The sequence below is a fragment of the Antedon mediterranea genome, chromosome 2 (assembly GCF_964355755.1).
Source record: "Antedon mediterranea chromosome 2, ecAntMedi1.1, whole genome shotgun sequence".
Taxonomy (NCBI): Eukaryota; Metazoa; Echinodermata; class Crinoidea; order Comatulida; family Antedonidae; genus Antedon; species Antedon mediterranea.
The window spans coordinates 6,684,557-6,703,880 of NC_092671.1; the positions used below are offsets into that span (position 1 = coordinate 6,684,557).

The following is a 19,324-nucleotide window of genomic DNA, read 5'->3' on the forward strand; positions in this document are numbered from 1 at the left end:
CATATATTATAAATAATTAAAGATTCTGAGAAAATCAATCAATCAATATATCTTTTAAAAATCAATTATCTTTATTTAAATCAATGCATATAACCTATAATTCGTCATAGTGACGAATTAAATCTAGTTTATTTATTTATTTATTTATTTATTTATTCTTTCCTTAGCACTATTTTGTCCGTGCATTATCTTGGCATCAGTTTAATCTAGCTAAGTCAAGTTTTCAGAGTATATTCCTCATGGCCAGGAATCGATGTGGTTATATTTTCACGATGCGTAATCAAAAATTACGCGGTCTACGCGCGATTTTACGAAATCACGTTTGTAATCATATCTTCACAAGCATGAATCACAATTAAACAAAATTTGGTACTCATAAATTTCAGGTCATATTTCATCATATGGCAATAAAATTACGTGCGTAGCGCATATAACGCTTGCGTACGCGCGCTTAAAATGTTCAAAATTGTCAAAATTTATTTTCGATGAAATTAGAGTACGTTTCAGGCAATTTTAAGCGTTTAAAAAAATGCCATGAGTGCGCAGATTTTTGCACGCGCACTGCGCGTTAAACGTTAATGCGCACTCTTTTTGCCCGATTTCTGTTTTACAATCTTTCTTTAATAATATCATCATATTTGATTCAGGTTTCAACTCGAAATTGCGTTATACGAGCACGTCAAAAGTGACTGGCTACGCACGTATAAGTTAACAAAATGGTGAAAATATGCTAAATTTTAAAATTAATATATATCGTCAGAATGCAGGGGAACACCTATTTTTTATTTCATTTTCTTGAAGTGTATGTATCATATGTATGATTTATTATCAAATAAAGAGAACAAAAGTTGATTAAGTCATCATTAATTGCATATTAAATTAAAAAAAAATAATTTCGACAATCAAACAAATTATGACATTTTCTTATGCCAAAATAACAAACTTAACATTAACTTTCTTCCTTCAAAAATTCATATATTAAAGTTAAAAGTATGTAGTTTGACAGTGCATCATTTGTATACATTTTAAAGATGTCATCATAGTAAAAAATTATAATTCATTTCGGTATGTAATAATCTATTTGCATCAAAGTGGTTACTGCATAGTAAATACACGGAGGAATTTTTCTACAACTTTTAGTCAGTTGTGTATGGCTCGGTGGTCTGTGCTCGTGTCTATGGCATTCAAGGTACCGAGATCGAGTCTCACCTTGGGAAACGAAATAAGATTTTTTTTTTATTATCCGTATTGTTTGTTCAAATTTATTTCTTAGTGTATAGATTATACACATGATTTATAATGAAATCTAGATAAAAATTAACTTATGTCTTTATTATTATGTAACAACAAATGTGGTTTATGACATTATACGCATATGGATCTTTGATCGGATTGTGATACCGGCTATGGTGTTCGTGTTAGCAAGGTCCTATCATATATTATAAATAATTAAAGATTCTGAGAAAATCAATCAATCAATATATCTTTTAAAAATCAATTATCTTGATTTAAATCAATGCATATAACCTATAATTCGTCATAGTGACGAATTAAATCTAGTTTGTATTATAGTACTGTAGTATCTTTTAAAATGTTTTTCTATTCTATCCTTGTGGATTTATGCATTGATGTATATTGGCATATATCAATTTATTTATGTTGTTCATTTGAGAGCTGTTAGTGACAATTTTGCATTGTGAGCAATCAGTGTTGTAGTTGCTATAATCAATAAATCTATTTAAAAATAGTATTTGAGAATCTTGCTACAACTGATTATGATGAGTGTCTAATCAGGGAGTCTAATGGGGTATATGTTAAATGCTCCAAGATTACAAATAAAATCTGTGTCTCTATTGCTGTACTTCCAGACATGATTAACGTATCAAATATTTTCCTTTTTGTATTTAGGTACAAAGATTATATTGATGACTTTATGGCAGAAGAGGAGCTAATTGCAGATCAGTTGAAGGAATATGCATGTTTTGCAGATGCTGTTAGGTAAGAATGCTAGAGGGCAGTAGACTTGTACTTTAAACTCTTTAAACAACTCAACATCTTCCCATTGTCAAGCACGTAATACACTAAAAACTTGTGAGTCATCTCAATATATTCTCTTCCACACAATAAATAAACAATTTTCAAATTCCTCCAGCAAGATTTGAACTAGAACACATGGATACAAACACACAACATTAGGCCTACACTGACAAACACTCTAGGCTAACAAATTGCTTGACAGCTTGTGGATATTTTAAATCCTACCCTTTTACAAAACAATTTATTATGAATTCACGATCTTTTGACTCATGATTCGTGAGGTAAATATGTGGATTTATTTATCTAATGTAAGAAAACTAGCTTTATATGTTTTTACATACACAGTAAATCTATATTTATTATGAAAATCTATTGAGATAGAATGTAATTGTTACATTTTTATTACAGATCTGTTTGTAGCAAACAAGAAATGTTGCAATATGAGGTTGAAAAAGCCGAGGAATTGTTAGCATCTAAAACTCAACTAAGAGATCAGCTTCAGGTTGGTAATAAGTCACTGTAAATTATGATGTAAAATATGTAAAAAAATTATAATATGAATAGAAATAATAATAAATAATTAAAAAATAATAATACATAATAATAATAATAAAATTATAGTAATATAATAATGTCACTGTAAATTGTGATGTAAAATATGTAAAAAAAAAAATGGTAAAAAAAGTATGTAATAGTATGAATAGAAATAATAATAAATAATTAAATAATAATAATAATATGAATAATAATAATAATAAAATTATAATAATATAATAATGGTGATTGGCCTACTAGTAGACATTTTGGAATTTAAAATATTAATAATAAAAATAAAGCTCCCAAGTATACAAATACAATGCGTTTACGAAATCGTGTAAAAAATTGTTAATTTATATACTTGTGAAAATGTTATAACATAGAAGTTGTGCGTTCTTTTTATATTTATTATAGGGTACCGCACCAACAAAAACCTTCTCCTGGCGAGGCCTTAGTAGCAAAGTATTTGGTCCTGAAACGGAACAAGTGAAAGAGACTAAGTTAAGACAGGTCAAAGATCAAATTCAAGAAGCTGAGGAGAATGTGACAAGAACACAAAAAGAGGCAGAGTGAGTTATATTTTGATTTAAAAATAAGTAATATAGTACACAAATATTATTTTATTTGCCTTGAGAGTGGTTTGACAGTTTTTGTTACAAACTATGGGCAGTGGTGCCTTCAAAATAGGCATTTATTGGTGAAAATCATTTCAATTTAATGTTGTTCCTATTTCAGGGAATTTGTAGAAGAGGCACTTAAGGAAATAGATGCATTCAAGAAAACTAAAACAGCAGATCTAAAAGAAATATTTATAAATTTCTCCGTTCTTCAAATAAAAATTGCAAAAAGGGTAGGTGATCACATTCACATATTAACCTTTTATGTTTTTCGTTTCACCACATGCGCTGATTTTGTTGTCCGTTGGCTTAATAGATCGGACGTCGCCACTTCTTTAGCCATCCTTTCAACAGATCTGGGATGTACTAGATCAGCGGGGTAACTCTCTACTCTTTCTGAAAGATGCTCTGGGTTCTTTAAAGTACATACAAGCGAGATGTGTATAATGTATACTCCAGTCCTTATCTGAGAAGACTTATTTTACCGCCATAGCTATGGTCTTAAACATGTTCTAATATTATGGCCATCAAACTTTATGTGACAAAAAATGTGATGGGTATATCACTACCATATTTGGGCACACTTTAATTGTCAAACTAGTTTGATAGTGTAGACAGCTTTAACCACTCGACTTGACTATTGCAAAATGTAACCTTGTTGAAATAATGTTATTTTTTTCTTACAGGGAATTACAACTTGGACCAATACAAAAGAATGTTTTGAAAAGATGTAACAATATATATTGAGGAATATTTAGAAATAATATTAAAGGTAACCGAGGGATAACTAATGCTGGACTTGCTTTTAAGCAAGAAACTAAATTTATAATAATAAAGATCTATTTTTAGAGTATTTGATCTTCTTTATTTTCTATATCTCTTTGGAAATATCTGTTATTATATTTATATTATGTTTCAGTGATGTAGTACTAGCATTAGTTTAATTTGTAATAAAACTGTATTTTCAATATTAATCCATTCGTTTAATATATATGTCAAATTTCTGTTTTTAGCCTCTCATTTCTTTTTCTTGGTTTTTTGTGTTATATATTTTAAATTTAACATTCTTGTAATCAAAACACTGTAGTACTATTAATTATCACTATTCACTTCTCTATACTCTTCCCTGGTACATATTGTATAGTTAGTATAATAATATATTATTTATAATATTGTGGCATGGATGACTTTATTTATTCAGTCTATATCCAATCATTATAGATTAAAAGGCCCAGGGAGATATAAAATAACTAACTAACCAACAATAAGGATAGTCCATGCATGGCCTAAGACAAAACTAATAATTGATTTAGCCAGTGGACTTGTTTGTTTTAATTTTGAGCCCATAAATGTGGGTTGCTGAACAGTACCTTTCAGTTCATTATCAACCAATAATAAGTTGTCATTCTAGGTTGGTTATAGGTGACAATTTAACATAATGAAACATTTTGGCACACATGGCATTTCATAGGTTAAAAATAATAATAACTAGAGACTTGGGGCAAGTCTACCTGATATTTAGACTTGCCTCAAGTCTGTGTAGTCATTGTCTTTTTTATGTTAGTCCACCAGATCGATTTTCTCTGAATACGAGCTCAGGTATCATATGTATGAAATGCCATATGTGCCAAAATATTTATTTTTTTATTACCTGGTATTGTGTAATGCATAATCCTGCCATATTTTATTTATCTATTATTTCTTCAATATAAAAGTATATTTTGACATAAAGTGCACTTACATTTGCTTTTGTAACCTGAGAGGCTATAATCAATTCTGTTTTACGGAAAACATTAATGTTTTGTTAAATATCGTAATCAAAATTCATATAAATAATTGATTGACATCAAGTTTAAAATACTTCGTAGATTTTCCGGAACTGGTAAAAGGAATTAAATGGTGTTCTTTTCAATTTTGTAATGGAATGTATCATACCATTAATAATATAAAAGTAATGATTTAATAAATATTCAACATTATATTAATAATTATTATATTAAAAGAAATATGATTGTGCAATGCTATGGACAGCACATTTTAAAATTGCAGTTCAGCATGTACAATTTTATTACTGTTTATTAGATTAATTTATTTAAACTTTTGTTCAAGTTATCTCATGCAATAGCAGTTTTATGCCATGCAATAGCATTTATAGTAATTTGAATGCATTAAACATTAAAAATAATGTTTATTTGTCATGTTTTAACACGCCTTGACTCGACCAGTTACATGGAGTGCATAAGGTACAATCAATGTTGTATTTTCATACCACAATAACTTGCAAGACCTTAGTATATTAGTGCTACACATTTATCAAAAACGCAATCAAATCTATGTTTCTAAAGCTTTGTCTAAACTATGAAACTAGTTTGACAAAAAAGTGTGATGTGCCCAAAAAATATGGCAGTTATATTCCCAAATATGGTAGTGATATTCCCAAATATGGTAGTGAGATGACATCATCATGTCCATATGGGCACATCAAGTTTAATTTTAGTTTGAATAAAAATGTTCCCTTGTATCCGTTAACCTGAATATCATTAGATGAATTAGAAAACATATCCTCACGTACATTGGACCTTCTGTGAGGTTATTTTTTTAATTCTAATTTGTAATCAAACTGCCAGTATGTATAGTATACCTGTCACTAATAGTAATGATGTATTATAATCTGTCCTATCATTAAGTATAGTACTAGTAGACATTTGTAGGATATGTGGATATATTTGGTCTGTATACTGACAGAGTTTCAACTCTGGAATGGGTAAGTGGGGGGTGGGGAGGGGGTAGAAGTTAAGGGTTGGATGAGGAGCTAAACTTTACAGTCAAATCATTCCATTATTATAGTGAATATTTCTGTATTTTATTCAAGTTGATTGAAATCAAATTAATTGTGTAATTTTGGTACAATAATTTCAATTATGTATTGGGTTGCAAACCAAATAAATTATTTAAACAAAAATTACAATTTCACGTTTTCTTTGTGTTGAATTAAAATAAAACGTTTCTACAGTATACTAAATAGGCCTTCTGTATTATAATCATATTAAATTGTCTTGTCATAACCAAAAACATAGGCATACATGAACATTTCAATTCATGATTAACATATATAAAGGGTTTCAAATGCCTACTGCATTATCAGATATGATTTCCTCCAATCCAATGATTTTCATTATGTAAGATTGGAAAAGCACAAACAATTTATTCAGGCAGACTATTTATATGATTATGACACAATATGCCTAAGTATTAATATTTACAGAGTATTGAAATAAAGAACGTAGAGACAACTCATCGTTGAAACTCAGCATATCTCATTTATTTAAACGAATGAGGAGGAGACATACGATTTGAACACAATATCAGTGTCAGTAGCGACCTTGCGTTTCCAGATGCAGCAAGCAGCTAAGCAGCTATTGATTACAACAGTCATTCTGGTGTGCATTCTTAAATATATGTTTCTGAGCGTGCCCCCAACGACTTCAATGAAGAGAACATTCAGTGTACAGTTTGATTACTGTACATTATAAATGGTTACTATAATTTGGCAGATTTGGCGTCCCATACATGTATGTATGTTTGGTTTGTTGTTTTTTTAGTGTTTATAGAATGAATGAGGAAGTGATACGAAAAATTGGAGATTTTAAGAATTAAGATTTCTGAATTCTGTACCAAAAGGTAGTGGACTTATATTTTAGATGTGCTTGAATACTATACATTGACCTATAATTTATTATCAAGTTAAAACATTACTTGCTCAGATTTTTAAGCTAGGCCCTAGTTAGGCTAGTACTACTAGCTAGGCCTAGTAGCTAGCTAGCTAGTCTAGGCTAAGTACAGTAGGCTCGACTTGGTACCCTCTGCATGCACCATGGACCCCACCCTAGTTGTTGTGTAGCCTAGGATAATCCAAGAGGTGATATCCATGGTATTATTAATACAGTAGTATATTTGTAGTAAACTGGTGTTATTATACAGTATGCCTATTAGGGATTATTTAGCTTTTAAGAAGTTTCAATCAAGTTCATTCAGTTCAGTTTATCGGCACGGTTAATAATAACAGTGACACTGCTTTTGTATTTCTTTAAGTATTATTACCGTGCTAATTAATAATATTTGTGGTGGCTATAAAATTTGTCCATTGTTTCAAATCTGGAAGGTCAATCGTGTGTCTGATACTTGTCTTTTTCTATTAAAATTATCAATCGTATACAGTGATTAGCTTATCATGCTGTCCAGTTTGGTAACTTATTTGATGTATGGAACATATTAACATAATATTTTAGCCGATCACAGATAAAGATACCGGATATTCATTCGTTAATTTACTGATAAATTATTTTTTTATCTTTCTTTATCGTGATTATATTCGACAGCCTATTTTTGTTAATTGAATCACAAGATAGATTCGTGCAATTGTAACTGTGCTTGTTTTAATTTGGTCTTACTTTGTGGTAGGTTGTGTGTATAATTGTTCTCCATTTTAATATCAAAATAAAAAGCTAACAAATATAGATACTGTAGTACAGTATGTGGTTATTAATTATGAATAGTAAAATAATTACTTATAATAACATGGAGTAAAGAATGATAATAATAAGTAAATTACCTGAATTCTGTGGGTTTGCTGTTTTTATCTTGTTGTATACGGCATTGTTTGTACGTGACTGTTACTGTAGATTTGTGATCGCACTTGCATGCCTCACTTGACAGTAGTCGCTCACTCAAAATTTGCAGTGAACCTATACCTACTGTACATCATTATTATGATAAGCTATAGTGTAGTATAAGTTTTGTTGTTTATCAGGAAAGACGAAAGAAAGAAGGGGAGTAGAATGGCCGAGAGCTCAAGTGAGCCATCTACAAATATCACAGAAGATGTGCCTGCAGTGGCACTTAGCGTTGGATCACGCAACAAACTCTCTCGTAATTTAAACTATGCCCAGTCACTTGGAAACAATTGGAAAGCCCTAGCCGATGAATTGGAGTTTGAATACATTGATATATGTAACATGGAACGAGAGAGCGATCCAACTGGTGAACTTATATGCGCATGGAGCGGCAAGGAGGATGCAACGATAAGCGCATTAATAAGAGCTCTACAAGAAATTCAGCGCTACGATGTTTTGACTGCTGTGAAAGATAGCTTTGGTAAGTTTTATTTTTTTAATGTATAGCTATAGTCCCCAAAAACCATTTTCAACATTTTATCCCCATTCAGTGTATCAGAGAAAAGTGAAATTAATTTCACTATCCTATTTCTAATTAAATGGAATTGTATGGAATTAAAAACACTACTGTAATTTGCAAGATGATGAAAGTGTAACTTTTTGCATTATTTCATAAATTAAATCAAGAAAAATGTCTCTTTTATCTATCGTTCCAAAATCATTTATTTACTGTAGGACATTAATCCTAATGGGTGAAATAATTTTTTTCTATTTTGTAGAAAAGGATGCCAGACGTTGGAAAGAAAAACGAGTGCAAGTACCAGATGGTAATTTTGTTTTTATTTGATCATGATGATTTTAACTGATTATTGTCATCATTGACCAGTGATATTATCATCATTGACCAGTGATATTGTCATCATTGACCAGTGATATTATCATCAATGACCAGTGATATTGTCATCATTGACCAGTGATATTGTCATCATTGACCAGTGATATTGTCATCATTGACCAGTGATATTGTCATCATTGACCAGTGATATTGTCATCATTGACCAGTGATATTGTCATCATTGACCAGTGATATTGTCATCATTGACCAGTGATATTGTCATCATTGACCAGTGATATTGTCATCATTGACCAGTGATATTGTCATCATTGACCAGTGATATTGTCATCATTGACCAGTGATATTGTCATCATTGACCAGTGATAATTGTCATCATTGACCAGTGATAATTGTCATCATTAACCAGTGATAATTGTCATCATTGACCAGTGATATTTTCATCACTGACCAGTGATATTTTCATCATTGACCAGTGATATTGCCATCATTGACCAGTGATATTGTCATCATTGACCAGTGATTGTCATCATTGACCAGTGATATTGTCATCATTGACCAGTGATATTGCCATCATTGACCAGTGATATTGTCATCATTGACCAGTGATATTGTCATCATTGACCAGTGATATTGTCATCATTGACCAGTGATATTGTCATCATTGACCAGTGATATTGTCATCATTGACCAGTGATATTGTCATCATTGACCAGTGATATTGTCATCATTGACCAGTGATATTGTCATCATTGACCAGTGATATTGTCATCATTGACCAGTGATTGTCATCATTGACCAGTGATATTGTCATCATTGACCAGTGATATTGCCATCATTGACCAGTGATATTGTCATCATTGACCAGTAATATTGTCATCATTGACCAGTGATATTGTCATCATTGACCAGTGATATTGCCATCATTGACCAGTGATATTGCCATCATTGACCAGTGATATTGCCATCATTGACCAGTAATATTGTCATCATTGTTTTAATATCAGTGATTCACTATAATCTGGTTTCGGTGTTATTATATTAGCAGTCTTTTTATGGTACAATCTGATCTAATTCTACCCTTCTTGCATTATTCCAAATTACTGTAACTAGATGGCACGCTCGCTTCGCTCGCGTACCATCTAGCTCGTGCCCACAGATGGTTCTCGAATACATAATAATTTCAGCGTTAAAAAACTGGCGATTTCAAATGTACGTACCGCAGGACAATAATACATGTCGTTTACAGGAACGAATAAATAGACACTGTGATTTATATACTCAACTAAAATTAGCACCATGGGAATTACTGCAAGAGAAACTTGTCACAAAATGAGAGCAATTGTTTAAGTCAAATTTAAACAAACTTAATAATTTGTGTTTTGTATGTAACATTAGGGTTGAGGGATGGGGAAGAGGGATGGGGAAGAGGATGGGTGCAAAGAGGAACAATTTTTAAATATATTCTTTATCCATTTAGTAACGAAATATTAATTGTTTTCATGTTTTACAAATAATATACCACTAAACCAGTAAAACATTGCGATGTAATACTTTGTTGAAACTATCACCGTCCTAGTCGATTGAAACTGTACAGTATATGTAACGATACATCAATACGACGTGTATGTTTATATAATGTAAAACAATTTGTGAAAACCACCTCTATTCGGGGCAAATCATAAATTCGATTTAATCGTCAATAATATTAAATTATCTAACTCAACTTAATTAGTAGGCCTAATGGTTTTCAATTGTTTCCTAGAGCCAATTCATACTTTAAGTTGGTTCCTACCCTACCCACCAAAGTTGTTCTGCGTTTAGGGCATGTGATGCACCGTAGGCCTATCCTCTACTGGCTTTACAACGCTACTCATGCCAGTGATGGAAGGGTGATGATGTGGGTGGTTTAACTGCAATAATAACGATTTGTACATAATATACAGTTCATTATCCATTGAAAAAAAATCTATATCCAACACCTGCTGCACAGATTGAAAAAAAAAAAATGGATCCAATTTCTGTTATGAGTATACAGTACTTGCCTTTACGACGCCTGAGGGAATAGACACTTGAATTGTGGAACAGAGATTGGAATGTTCCATTCATCGCAAATCAATACATTTGTATAAACGTATATTAAATCTATCAAAATAGTATTTTTTAAAGAAAATCGGCCTGTCTTCAACATTATGATGCTGTACTCGAACTGTTCAACCGGTTTTCAGCCATTAAAAACAATTATCGTAGGAGGAGATAGGAAAATGCGAAGCATCCTCGCATTTTTGTGGCGGGTATTTTTCAAGATGGACATCCATTAGACAGTGTATACCATGATTGGAAAACACCCCTATTTGGGGCAAATCGTTGAACCTAAATTCGTTTTAATTGTCAATAATTAATTATCTAACTCATTTTAATTAGTAAACAGGGTTACATCAGGTGGTTAAAATCAGTACCAAGATTCTAACCAACTTTATATACCATCGAGTAAACATTCTAGAAATAACGCGCGATTTACCGAATTTTGCCCTTACGTAAATTTATATATAGATGTCTGTGTTTGTACTTCCTATAACCTGTATTTGTGTAACCATTTTTGTGTTTTGTCTTTCAGTTTCACCGGGAACACTGGAAGAGGGTAAGGATTTCATTATTTTAATGAGTTTTATCATGGACCATACAGTATCATAGTTTTCAATTGTGAAGCACTGCCTTGAGGAACTAATTTTACTTACAACACACTCAAATAATTAGAGAAATTAATATTCAATCAAGCGAGCGGTTAAGAGAAGGGTGCCATTACCGTACCTAAAGAGCCAACAATATTGGCATGGATTCGAGGACTTGCTCCTAGTTATGGTGGTGGAAAAATCTTCTCGGAAAAGGTCCAGTGTACACAGTTTGCCGTGTGCATATTAAAGAACCCAGTTCAACATTCGAGACGAGTAAGGGGTTACCCTGGTGAGCTGGTTTACAAAATAGCCCCATACCCTGTATCAGGGGGATTACCAATTATCTGATAGGACAATGATTAATTTACTATTGGTACAATACAGAAAGAAATTACTGCTTCGTATCTACGCGTAACCTTTCGTAGCCTACGCATAGGTAGATTGTATGTCATTGTTCTCTGAACGTAGCCTACGAAGTATTGTTCGTAGCCTACGATGTATTGTTATGATAATTATCTAAGCGTTGATCGTAGGGTGGTTCGTATGGTTAATAATCCTTGGCCACATGTGCTTAAAAGACATAAAATAAAAAATACTTCTATGATGATGTGCAAATAATTATTATTATTTTATTTTTATTATTAGGAGAATTGTATGATGCTTTTATCTGCTATACGGAGAAGGATTATCCATTTGTCATGCAGATGATGGAAAAGCTAGAGCAATCGCGTAGTCCATCGGAACCACCACTGAAACTATGCGTTGATTTCAGAGATATTTTACCCGGTGAGTCATGGGCAAATGTATCGGTCAACCTTATTGATAAAAGGTAAGTTTAATTTTTAGGTGGCTTTCTTTATTCAGGAATCATGCATTTAAGACATTCCATCCAGTTTAATTTCAACACAGCATTGCACCAATGAAACCACTGGATAGCTGAAAGTACTCTTTTCTTTTTCTTTTTTTTTTTGCCTTTTCAACAAAACAAAACTGAACTTTCAACATTCTATTAAATCTTGATAACATTCTGAGCATTTAAGTAATTGCTTTTTTAAATTGTCTGCACAAGACAAGTATTTTTACTCGCACAGTGTATGTAACATGTACGTAACATAAGCTCTTTTTCTCACAGAAATGTGACTTGCTCAATAGCTTTCTATTATACAAACCGACCTATCTTAATTAATTATTATACTTCAAGTATTAGGGCAGTCCTTTTATCGCATGTGAAGATTATAATTGAAACTTGGAAACTGTAATCGCAAAGAGTTTAGAAACCAACTATTTATTGCTTCTGATCTTCCTATGCTTTTGCATTGAAAAGATTTGACATTTTTACATAATAAAATTATATTCTTAGCCTTTATTTTAGTCAAATATCAGCATTAATACATTTACATTTATAAAACAACTACAATTGCTGTTATTATTGTTTAAAAGAAGAATATGGTTATTAAATTTTACATCACACAACTGCTACACAAAAGAGCAACATTTTAAATTTTTTTATTTGATTTTTATTATTTACAATTGTGGAAAATCGAGAAATAATTTAGGTGGAAAATAATAATTATACATCAAGAGGATAGATTTTCGAATATAATGCTAGATTTTCCACTAATTTCTAATTTTTATTTCAGATGTAAGAGAATGATAATAGTATTATCACCAGACTTTGAAGGTACTCCTCAATGTGACTTCCAAACTAAGTTTGCACTTTCATTACCACCAGGTGAGACGAGACAATTTATTACAATAGTCCTAGCCCAAAACTCTATCCCTTCAACTTGCATTTGATCTGGGGCACATACAAAATAAAAAATTGTGTAAATTATAAATTTATTACAATAGTCCTAGCCCAAAACTCTATCCCTTCCACTTACATTTGATCTGGGGCACATACAAAATAAAAAATTGTGTAACTTATAAATTTATTACAATAGTCCTAGCCCAAAACTCTATCCCTTCCACTTACATTTGATCTGGGGCACATACAAAATAAAAAATTGTGTAACTTATAAATTTATTACAATAGTCCTAGCCTAAAACTTTATCCTAAGACTGTTACTTATGCCATTTGGGGCATATACAACATAAAAATACAATTTTTTTTATAATTTTGTAACTTATCAATTTATTTTTAAATGATTGAAGTTAAATTTTAATAAGACATAATGTTTACAGAAAAAATTCATTTTACAAACATGAGATGAAATTAATATTGAAGAAAGGGTTATAATGATTTCTTTCTATGTATTTTATATAGGATCTCAAACAAGACGTATTGTACCAATTAAATATAGACAATGTAATGTCCCTCAAATTTTAGCTCATTTAACTGTCATTGACTTCACAAGAAAAGAACTTAGACTGTGGTTCTGGGAGCGTCTGGCACAGACACTACGTCTAAAATAATTGTGTAACCAGCGTGTGATTCAGATTTAACTGCTTGAGATAAATTTCCTGATGATTGATCAACTAGCATTCATGTTTCAAAGTTCCAGTCATCCATTTGTAAAAAGTACAGTACCTGATGAAGAAGTCTACCTGATGAAGAAATGTACCTGATGAAGAAATGTACCTGATGAAAAAGTCTATCTGATGAAGAAGTATACCTGATGGAGAAGTGTATTTGATGAAGAAGTGTATCTGATGAAGAAGTGTATCTGATGGAGAAGTGTATCTGATGAAGAAGTGTACCTGAAGGAGAAGTGTATCTGATGAAGAGGTCTACCTGATGGAGAAGTGTATCTGATGAAGAAGTTTATCTAATGAAGAAGAAGTCTTTCTATATATAGACATATATATATGAACCTAAGATCTGACTTACTTTGACTTTTATTAGGTAGAAGATTAATAAGAATAAAGTTGTACAGTACATCTAAAAATAATTTTAAAATCAGAGTGTGCTGCAGATCTAAATACTTTCTCAGAACATTCCATTATAAGACGTTAGGATTCTTCTGAATATATTTTGTTTTAAATATTGGATATTATATTATGATATGTCAACTAATATATACCATAATTCATTCTATACTGTAAGCATACAATTCCTTATGTAGCTCATAGTAATAGGATATATTACAGGATTTTTTTCAAAAAATGGCCATAATATCGACTTGTAAAATTAAATTAATAGGGTTGAAATTTGACTAAAAAATTAATTTTATAGTTGATATTTTGGCAAAAAAATTTAAATGTTTACCTTTTTATTTTTTAACATAACTGGTTACTATATGAGAATTTGAGATGCGCTGACTCACATAATATGTTCTGAGCATGTTATCTCAATATATATTTCTGCGCATGTTTATTATGCTATAGTAACCATTTATGTCAAAAACTAGTTACTACAGCACAATTGACATGCGCAGAACCCATTATTCGTCTCTGCGCATGTTTATTATGCAATAATAACCATTTATGTGAAAAAATAAAAAGGGTCGAAAATCGGCCATTTTTCGACCTTTTTATTTTTCGATAAAACTGGTTAATATAGCACAATTAACATGCGCAGAACCCATTATTTGCCTCTGCGCATGTTTATTATGCTAGTAACCATTTATGTCAAAAACTGTTTACTATAGCACAATTGACATGCGCAGAACCCATTATTCGTCTCTGTGCATGTTTATTATGCAATAGTAACCCTTTATGTGAAAAAATTAAAGGGTCGAAAATCGGTCATTTTTCGAAAATTACCCTGTACTATAGTAGGCCTACAGGGATTTTTTCCAAAAATGGCAAATTTTCGACCTTTTAATTTTTCGATAAAACTGGTTACTATAGCACAATTAACATGTGCAGAACCCATTAGTCGACTCTGCGCATGTTTATTATGCTATAGTAACCATTTATGTCAAAACTAGTTACTATAGCACAATTGACATGCGCAGAACCCATTATTCGTCTCTGCGCATGTTTATTATGCAATAGTAACCATTTATGTCAAAAAATAAAAGGGTCGAAAATCGGCCATTTTTCGAAAGTTTACCTGTACTATATATAGTACAGGGATTTTTTTTTTAAATGGTCAATTTTCGACCTTTTTATTTTTCGATAAAACTGGTTACATAGCACAATTAACATGCGCAGAACCCATTAGTCGACTCTGCGCATGTTTATTATGCAATAGTAACCATTTATGTCAAAAAATAAAAAGGGTCGAAAATCGGCCATTTTTTGAAAATTTGCCTGTACTATAGTACAGAGATTTTTCCAAAAAATGCGCAGAACCTATTATTTGTCTCTGCGCATGTTTATTATGCTATAGTAACCATTTATGTCAAAAACTGGTTACTATAGCACAATTTACATGCGCACAACCCATTATTCGTCTCTGTGCATGTTTATTATGCAATAGTAACCATTTATGTCAAAAAATAAAAGGGTCGAAAATCGGCCATTTTTCGAAAATTTACCTGTACTATAGCACAGGGATTTTTTCAAAAAATGGCCAATTTTCGACCTTTTTATTTTTCGATAAAACTGGTTACATAGCACAATTAACATGCGCAGAACCCATTAGTCGACTCTGCGCATGTTTATTATGCTATAGTAACCATTTATGTCAAAAACTGGTTACTATAGCACAATTGACATGCGCAGAACCCATTATTCGTCTCTGCGCATGTTAATTATGCAATAGTAACCATTTATATCAAAAAATAAAAAAGGTCGAAAATCGGCCATTTTTCGAAAATTTTCCTGTACTTTTCAAAAAATGGTCAATTTTCGACCTTTTCATTTTTCGATAAAACTGGTTACTATAGCACAATTAACATGCGCAGAGCCCATTAGTCGACTCTGCGCATGTTTATTATGCAATAGTAACCATTTATGTCAAAACTGGTTACAATAGCACAATTGACATGCGCAGAACTCATTATTCGTCTCTGCGCATGTTTATTATGCAATAGTACGGTAACCCTTTATGTCAAAAAATAAAAGGGTCGAAAATCGGCCATTTTTCGAAAATTTCCCTGTACTATAGTACAGGGATTTTTTTTTTAAACTGGCCAATTTTCGACCTTTTTATTTTTCGATAAAACTGGTTACTATAGCACAATTACCATGCGCAGAGCCCATTAGTCGACTCTGCGCATGTTTATTATGCAATAGTAACCATTTATGTCAAAAAATAAAAATGGTCGAAAATCGGCCATTTTTCGAAAATTTTCCTGTACTTTAGTACAGAGAAATTTTCGAAAAATGATAAACTTTCGACCCTTTTATTTTTTGACAAAACTGGTTACTACGACTCTACAAGATGATTATAACGCAATATATGCGCATTTATGGCAATATTATTGCATAACAATTGAAGTTTAAAAAATCCATATTTTTGCCATTTCGAAAAAATCCTTGTACTAGTACAGGTACATTTTCGAACATTGTTCTGCGCATGTCAACTCAATATAGATATAGTATAAAATTTGCATATTTAAAACATATTTTGTTAATGAGTAACTAATTTTTAAAATAATTGGTTTAATGTTCATGATGAGATATTATCGGTTTTGTTTTGGGGTTTGGCGGGTTTCCCTGTGTATACTAATGGAGATACAGATTAATACGCTCTCAATAAAATAATAATAATAACATTATTTAAAACTTCCGTAAGGAAATACGAAAATGAAAGTGACTTCTGTTTATTTATTCAAGAAAAGTTTTCTTTGAATTGATAATAAAGTTTATATTATAGTTTATTTCCTTATTCATATCCTACCGTACAGTTACTGACGTGTTTTTTAAATATACAAGCGGACAAGTTGCATTTTAATTTACAAGATAAACAAAAATGGGTAAGTAAGGCCTACCTTCAATAACATACGAATAGTTTTAATTTAAAGACAATGATTTATATTACAAAGATTAAAATAAGGAAGAGGAAAAGTATGTTTTAACAACGAATAAGTGTTATTTTTGATGTTGTATTAATTATTGCTGTTAGATGATGATAAAATAGAATAAGACAACAGATTAAATGTTATTCATTTTTGTTTTAAGTATAAAAAGATTTATGATTGTTTTAGATGACACGTATACAACTACTACCAACATTGCCAGTACATTTGGAACTATATTCAACGAACCAGATAACAAATGGCTGATAAAGTTACGGTTTGTTGTCATAGGCATTGGAATTATGCTGAATGTTGGCGTCACTGCAGTTTTCTTGTACATAAAAATGTACAAGAAGTCTTTACTACATGGCTTAATATTTCAGCAGTCGGTAGTAGATCTATTTGGTTGCTGTATGTTTCTGTTCTTTTACAACCAAGATGCGCCAGACGGAACAGGAGGGTGTGTCTTCTGCAAAGCTCGAGTACTGTACTGGTTCGGAACGTATACCTCAGTATACAACCTTGTGATGATAACAGTTGAACGTTACATTGCAGTGGTACACCCTCTGACGTACAGAAACAGAAATATTGGCAGAAAATCAGGATTATTTTACACAATTCCGTACATTATCGGTTTCTTGATCTCCTTTCATCTTGCCATAATCGCCGATGCCAACGAAGAGCTTCCGGGAGAGTGCCGTTATAATGAGTCCAGTAAAGCGGTCAGTGTTCTTTCCGGATTGCTGCAGTTTCTTCTGATATTCTTCCTACCTGCTGGTTTTATGATCTTCTGCTACTCACGCATTCTGTCAAAAATACATAGAAAATCTCAAGAGAATAAGCAGCATGTTCGTGGCAGAAAACAACCGTATGTCTCCATAAAAAGAAATCTTGTGTTTACGATGTTAATCGTGGTTATTGCATTCATTATCACTACAGCACCAAATACCATTATGTACCTAATTTATAATATCTGTCACTGCTTTGCTTTCAGTACCATCATTGAGCACGAATTTACAGTTCTCCTTAGCACGTGTAATATGTGTATTAACCCTATCATATATGGGGCAAAGATGGACAATTTCAGAAGCGGTTTGCGCAAAATTTGGCGTCGGATATTTAGATTACGGTATGTCGGTGATGAGTCTAGCGCAGTGAATACTTCTCAAAGTATCACAAATACTGGTGTATAATTGTATAATGCAGTATTTTAGGTCAATTTAATGTCGACCATGTCGATCCATCAAATGTGAAAATTGTTCGTAAATGTAACAATTACAATGTAAATCTTAGCCCATAAATGTAAAATTGTTATACGCCTTTTTTTAATCGGAGTTAAAGGACAACTTTACCGAAAACCATATGTTGACAACGTATTAGGAATGTATAATTATGATTTCAGAACACAATTGTGAGATTTACGATATCGCCCCGCGCGCTCGCCGTACAGTCGTCGCCGTAAATTGCTGTGACGTCAAGTGTGCTTAGCAAAATATACCTCATGAGTTTTCACTTTTGTTAATATACAAGAGATAATTAGTACTCGTCATTTAAATTGCTAAATTGACCTGCATTAGGCTTAAATTTGCCAAAATATTTGGGCTGTTATTTTGAAGAAACACTTCAATATCCAGATGGGCAAAAGAAACAATACTAACATTCAACATTTATATTTTTTACAATTTATTTATTACTATACATTTTCGTTTTATATATTGCAGTAATTGGTCATATCTGTTTAAGAGGAGGGAGGTTTGGAGATTTAAATAAGATAGGCCTAATATTTGATTTTTTAAAGGTCATCATCTAAGATGCTCTGATTGGTACCGTGAACTTCCTGAAAATATGGTTAATTATCTGTTGACACTGCAGCTGAAGTAGTATCTTCGGGGTGTTTCGAAAACAGAAACCTAAAAAAACAGAGAGACCAGTGACCCCGGGTCTACATAACGTAAATATTAAGAAGTTTTTGTTGGGGGCTCTGTATTTGAGAATTCTCGAAACAGACCACCTATATGACGTAATATTGAGAAGTTTAGTGATGGTGTCACATTGGGTCACTGACCTCCGTGTTTTAGGTCTC

At 31.9% G+C, this 19,324-nt stretch overlaps 3 protein-coding genes across 4 annotated transcripts in view; all 3 read left to right on the forward strand.

The window, feature by feature from the left end:
- The window catches only part of LOC140040200 (sorting nexin-4-like), a 30,348-nt gene extending 24,384 nt beyond the window's left edge, over positions 1–5,964 (forward strand). For both annotated transcript variants that reach the window (XM_072085953.1, XM_072085954.1), the window contains 5 exons: positions 1,909–1,998; positions 2,446–2,539; positions 2,989–3,143; positions 3,310–3,424; positions 3,878–5,964. In XM_072085953.1, the coding sequence (XP_071942054.1) occupies positions 1,909–1,998; positions 2,446–2,539; positions 2,989–3,143; positions 3,310–3,424; positions 3,878–3,925 (502 nt within the window). In that variant the 3' untranslated portion in view covers positions 3,926–5,964. The remainder of the gene's footprint in view (positions 1–1,908; positions 1,999–2,445; positions 2,540–2,988; positions 3,144–3,309; positions 3,425–3,877) is intronic.
- Positions 5,965–6,783: 819 nt separating this feature from the next.
- On the forward strand, positions 6,784–14,484 carry LOC140039545 (myeloid differentiation primary response protein MyD88-like). The gene is made up of 7 exons (XM_072085158.1): positions 6,784–6,872; positions 8,002–8,345; positions 8,644–8,691; positions 11,335–11,358; positions 12,038–12,221; positions 13,033–13,124; positions 13,659–14,484. Exons 2-7 carry the CDS (start codon positions 8,030–8,032, stop codon positions 13,805–13,807), a joined length of 813 nt encoding a protein of 270 aa, XP_071941259.1. The 5' UTR covers positions 6,784–6,872; positions 8,002–8,029; the 3' UTR covers positions 13,808–14,484.
- Positions 14,485–17,122: 2,638 nt separating this feature from the next.
- On the forward strand, positions 17,123–18,434 carry LOC140039546 (somatostatin receptor type 4-like). The gene is made up of 2 exons (XM_072085159.1): positions 17,123–17,199; positions 17,431–18,434. Exons 1-2 carry the CDS (start codon positions 17,196–17,198, stop codon positions 18,432–18,434), a joined length of 1,008 nt encoding a protein of 335 aa, XP_071941260.1. The 5' UTR covers positions 17,123–17,195.
- Positions 18,435–19,324: the final 890 nt, after the last annotated feature.

What these genes read in the sequence shown, in the direction of transcription:
- LOC140039545 (XM_072085158.1), top strand. Translation starts at nt 8,030, where the DNA reads ATGGCCGAGAGCTCAAGTGAGCCATCTACAAATATCACAGAAGATGTG. An exon ending in TGCTGTGAAAGATAGCTTTG is followed by an intron (nt 8,346 to 8,643) that starts GTAAGTTTTATT and finishes TCTATTTTGTAG; the next exon opens with AAAAGGATGCCAGACGTTGG. An exon ending in GTCAACCTTATTGATAAAAG is followed by an intron (nt 12,222 to 13,032) that starts GTAAGTTTAATT and finishes TTTTTATTTCAG; the next exon opens with ATGTAAGAGAATGATAATAG.